The 5,474-nt window shown below is 33.8% G+C and overlaps 1 protein-coding gene across 1 annotated transcript in view; it reads right to left on the bottom strand.

Annotated features, from left to right (window-relative positions):
* Positions 1 to 1,650: 1,650 nt before the first annotated feature.
* Positions 1,651 to 5,474, bottom strand: part of LOC107451964 (prostatic acid phosphatase) — a 27,363-nt gene continuing 23,539 nt past the window's right edge. The window contains exons 9-10 of the mRNA XM_087160741.1: positions 3,200 to 3,527; positions 1,651 to 1,878 (exon numbers count right to left, since the gene is read on the bottom strand). Of these exons, the coding sequence (XP_087016867.1) occupies positions 1,748 to 1,878; positions 3,200 to 3,527 (459 nt within the window). The 3' untranslated portion in view covers positions 1,651 to 1,747. The remainder of the gene's footprint in view (positions 1,879 to 3,199; positions 3,528 to 5,474) is intronic.

Genomic DNA, 5,474 nt, shown 5'->3' with positions numbered 1-5,474 from the left:
CATCCATTTGCACTGAGAATTTTCTTGTTTTCAGCATGTTGTTTTCAATATCTCCACTCATTTCGTCTATTCTTCTGCTAACAGTATTGTTACTGAGTGGCATAGCTTTTGCATCTTTGTCATCTTTTTCAAGAATCGTTTTAAGAGATGCTGATATTGACGGTTTTATTAAATTCTCTCCGGTGGTATGATTTTTTCCAGATTTAACGATGAATAAAAAAAATTTTATAACTAGCCTCAAGAATACGGTTATGAGTTGAAGTGTTAGCAGTAAATAGAGACTTTATTGTTGTCCTCTTTTCAAAATTTTTCTTTAAAGTTTGAAAGTCCACGCGAAGTCTGCTGCAGGGAGGTTAACTTGACGATGCCAAAAACCCAGTTGATATTCTGGTCTCGTCAAAAGAATTTATAATGCTTATTGGCTGCAATTATTTAAGAATTTGATTTTTTCTTTCAATTTTGGCACCGAAATCTAGCATTGCATTTAAATGGCCCGGGGCAAAAGGGCTAAACTCGTGTCGAGTCCATTTTCGAATTGCCCCCATTAGCAATCAAATCGACCCCCAGTGGGGCGTGGGCCCCACTTTGGGAAACACTGGGTTAGAGCCTCCTTGCTGCCAGGCTAAACATGGGAGGTTCTCGTGGTCTTCCTCTCCATGTAGCGAAAAAGTTGGTTAGTTCCATCAAAAAATCCTCCACGAAGGCAAATTTCTTCCAATACGTAATCCAGCAGTTCCCTTATCTTATGGATTGGGTTCAAAATTACAAGGCTACGGAGATGAACATTAGTAGTCGTAAACCCAAAAAATTGGGTTGGCTGTTAAATGACTGTTTTAAAATAAAATTTAATAGACTGAGCCGATGTGGCTCAGGAGATAGAGCGTTCGTCTCCCATTGAGCTGAACCGGGTTTGAATCCCAGCAATGGCAGGTCGATACGAATTCCGCACCAGGCTCGCACCGGCAGCAGTGATGACGTAAAATATCCTTATGGTAGACCGATCATGAGTTATGAGTCCCCTTGCCGTCAATCTAACAGTTAAATTATCTATTAGTCAAATCAGTCGATGCATTTTTATAGTCTTAGTGATATTTTTTGTTTGTCCATGTAATATCAACTTTCCACGAGAAAGCGTCTAGCCACATCTTTCACTTTGCCCATTGTTACAGAGGGGATTTCCCTATATTAATCTCCTACTTGATGAATAACCTACTAGCGAAATGTTCTTCCAAATGCCAGACAAAAGCTCTAAGGTCAAATCTGAAAAGATAGTAGTCATTGGGTCCAGATTTTCGGGTGTGTGTGAAGATGTTTTATTGAAACTGTTAGAGAAAAGCTTCTTCACAAACAAAGCGTTTGATAGGCGTTATATGGGTTTGAGTTATCGGTGAAAATGCTTACGTCCTTTCTTATTTCGTCCGCTAACCCATTTCCAAAATGCCAGCATGAGTTTTATCGTTTGATCACTGTTTCACAGTTGGTTCCAGTTATGTCTATTAATAATACAAACGATATTACTCCATCAACTAGGTGACGATTTTTGTATATCTAAGAACCTTAACTTCAACTTAAACCTTGCTTTTGAGATTACCTTCGTTTATTTGTGGGTTTAAAATCAAGTGAGTTAAGATCTTTTAAATGATCCAGTAGTTTTATGGATTAATTTATCTTTTATTGGCAATAAGAATGAAGTTACAGTTACATTGTTTCTGTACAAAATGAGAATAACTCTGACAAGACAGCCACTCTATAGTTTGAGATGATAGGATGCATATTTAAGTAAATTCTTCCTACGAACCAAGAACTTTCTAAATCGGAAACAGAGCATTGTTAGTATTATTAAGGCAGCAACAATTTCAATGACTGTCAACATCACACCTGCAATAATAATAATAATAATAATAATAATAATCATAAATTATTATTTAAAAATTAATTCATTTGAAATTTGTAATAATTATTTTACTCATTGGGTCAGCTGTTCAACGACGGTTATTAAATATAAAGGAATAATTTTACACATTTCATTTTCTAAACATGGAACTAATTGCAATATCTTTCTGAGAATTAAATAATATTTTTTGTACTTTTTCAAAGGAGGAAAAATATTATAGCTGAAATGCCATTTTTTCGATGTAAACAAAAAGATTTCTACAGCTAGCCAATAAGCACTCCTCTTCATTCGAAATGTTGTTGTCCTTTATTATTTTTTTGTTCAAAATATGGGTTTAATAAGAAGGACATAACTTGAAAAGCGCGTTTCAAAAAATATATATAGTTCGGAAAATGGATCTAGCTTGAAAGGCACGCTGGAAGAAAACGTGGCTCAATATGCGCGTTTAATAAAATGGATATAACGAGTCTTTGAAAATTAGATATAGCTCAAAATGCATTTTTAAAAAACTGGATACAGCTTGATGTCCGAATTTGAAAAAATTAATATGCGTCTTAAGGAAAATAGATTGAGCTAGAATAGAGTGTTTAGAAAGATAGATTTTAATTTAGAAAAAATTTATATAACTAAAAATTTGAAATGCGCGTCTTAAATAATAAATATAGCTCAAAATGCGTTCTTAAGTAAATGATAGAGTTGGAAATATACACTTGAAGACTTTGTATAAGTAGCTATGGAGAAATAGCTTCCGCCTTCCGATGAGGCGAAGTTCGAATCCCAGCAATGGCTGGTTGATACGAATTCCGCAGCCCGCTCACACCAATCATAGTGCTGACGTAAAATATCCTCAGTGGTCGACGGATCATGGGTTAGAGTCCCCTTGTCGTTAGGCTAACCGTGGGAGGCTTTCATGGCTTTCCTCTCCATGTAAAGTAGATGCGGGTTAACTCCATCAAAAAGTGCTCCACGAAGGTACATTTCTCCCAATTCTAGATCCCAGGGCTCCCTTTTCTTCTGGATTGGGTTCAAAACTGCAAGGCTACGGAGTTGAACATTAGTAGTCGTAAACACAAAAATTGGGTCCAACGACGGTTATAAAATGAAATGTAATAAAATATGCGCGTTCGAGAAAATGGATGTTGGTACAAATGCGGGTTTTGAAATATAAATGAAGCTCAAAATGTGTCATTAAGAAAATGGATATAGCTTGAAAACGCGTTCGTAAAAATGGGAACAGTTCAAAATGTGTGTTTAACAAAATCGACAGAAAAATAATTAAACAGAACTATAAACTCATAAAGATACCTTGGCTACTCATATCGATACCTCGGCTGGAATCTTCAGGTAAAGAAGTAGGGATCTCACATTCTCTTAAGAAGTCCTCTGGAATTAAATGTTTCGTGAATTGAATGAAATATTCTAAAGGACAAAACTCTTCGCATCCATCCAATGATAACACATGAGGACTACCGATATCTGTTTCTGGTTGAGTTGAGTTTAAATAGAGTATTCGAACAAAGTAGGCATCCTTCTGTCTTCTGTATAACTCAAATATCAGAGTCGCGCAATAGGGTGGTCGTTTTCGAATATTCAAATTCAACGCATTGGATATATACGCTATGTTAGAATCATGCTAAAAAAATGACAAAAAAGAAGCTTTGTTAGATGCTTTTAATTTTATCACACATTTCAAACACGATAATATAAGTGTACATAAATATTTCTAATTTTTCCGTAATTGTATTAAGAGTTTCAGAAGAACAAATTAATGGTGTCATAATCGAAATAAATTGGGTACCGTCACGTGGGGCTACTTTGTGCAGCGGGGGCTACCTTGTGTAAATTTGAATTTGGCACTTTTCAATTGCTGCTATTCAGCATTATGTTTTTTATCAAGTTAAAAATGTGTGGAAGTTAGAAGTCTCCTCTATTACTACAAAAAAATTTTCGAACTTTAAAGCAATCACAGAGTGTGTTTTGTTTATCCAATGTCAACAACTTTCCGAGAACGTCGGACGTCGAAAAGTGTGCGTGGAAACTTTAGCTGTGAAATGCAAAGTCGTTGATAAAACATTTGTCGTAAGTGCAAAATTTTTTATTTATATATTAATAAACAATTATATCATGTTAGCGTTAAAAAATTTGAAAATTAATAACAAATAAACGGAAAATGAAAAAAAAAATGCACTGTGTGGCTACTTTGTGCAAAGTTTCATTCGTTTTTTTTTTCGACAGAAAAATGGTCAGACGTTATAAAAAAAATACTTGGAACGAGAAACTACCGTGATTACACTTTAGAAAAGCTGCAACAATGTTTGCAAGCAGTTGCTGGTGGTATGTCGATTGCAGAAGCTTCTCGGAAGTACAAAATCCACAGAAATACTATCTCTAATAAAATTCACAAGAAACAAGTGAAACGTGCTGGTAAACTATTATTTTTCTTCGACAAAGATTTTTCAATTAATTAATCAAACGATTTAACACATAAAAATATATTTTATAAGACATCAGGTGATTTTGACAGAAACTGAAGAGCAAATTCTGTCATGTTCATTCAAGCATGTTATGTTAAAATTTATCAATATTATAAATGTTAATGAATATGCAATAATTATTATTTTTGAAATTTCATCTATTTCAATGTTCAAAAATGTATATGGTTTCTTTTTGTTTAAACTCAAATGTTTTGAAATTAACATTCCTTTTAAGAAAAAATTCTTTATAAAAAATGGTTTTTTAACGCTAAAAATTATTTTCAAACTAATATCTTTGCATATCTTGATGTTTTTGTTATTAAAAATGTCAATAGTTTACTTTGTTAACAATTTTATATCAATATTTTACTAAAAACATAATTATTAAACTGAATTCTCATCACTGCACAAAGTAACCCCACTTGGGGGCTACTTTGTGCAAAGTATGTTTTGACTTATTATTTGTAAATATTACATACAAATAATGCCAATATTGATCAAATTCACTCGCCTGAGTCCAGTTATGAATATAATATCGATAAATTTTACGAAAGTTTGAATTAATATAGTTTTTTTACATGTCAAAGTTCAAAAACTGCGAAATCCTGCACAAAGTAGCCCCACATGACGGTAATTATATTTTATTAAATGATCCCGATCAGAAGGTTCCTTGCTTAAATGTGTTCTTTTTTTATATGATCAAAAATCATTAAGGGATAGAAATCAACAAAGAAATATTTCTTTGTAGAAAATTGGCGAAATATAGCTAAGAATAGTTCACTGGTAAATGCTTCGCCTAATATGCTGAGGGACCGAATGGTTTTATTTGGTGTTGACTTTCTCGCAGCTTGAAATATTCGGACTTGTGGGAATCATACGATTTTCAACCATTGAACCAATATCTGTTCAGAACCAAAATTTAATTGTGGTAAAATAAATTTGGTAGGTAGGTATTTTATATACGTCGCACTAGAGCTGCACAATGGCCTATTGGTCTAGGAAACATCCCTGAGGATGATCCAAAGGCATTCTATCCGAATTCATAAGTCCAATTCCTCAATTTAGATATAGAATTGAAGGGGGTGGAAATTTTCTCCAGATCCTTG

Source organism: Parasteatoda tepidariorum, chromosome 4, assembly GCF_982258835.1.
Source record: "Parasteatoda tepidariorum strain Cologne lab strain chromosome 4, Ptep-v5.0, whole genome shotgun sequence".
NCBI classification, from domain to species: Eukaryota; Metazoa; Arthropoda; class Arachnida; order Araneae; family Theridiidae; genus Parasteatoda; species Parasteatoda tepidariorum.
Note: the sequence above shows the minus strand (reverse complement) of the source record. Positions and strands in the feature narration are given on the sequence as shown.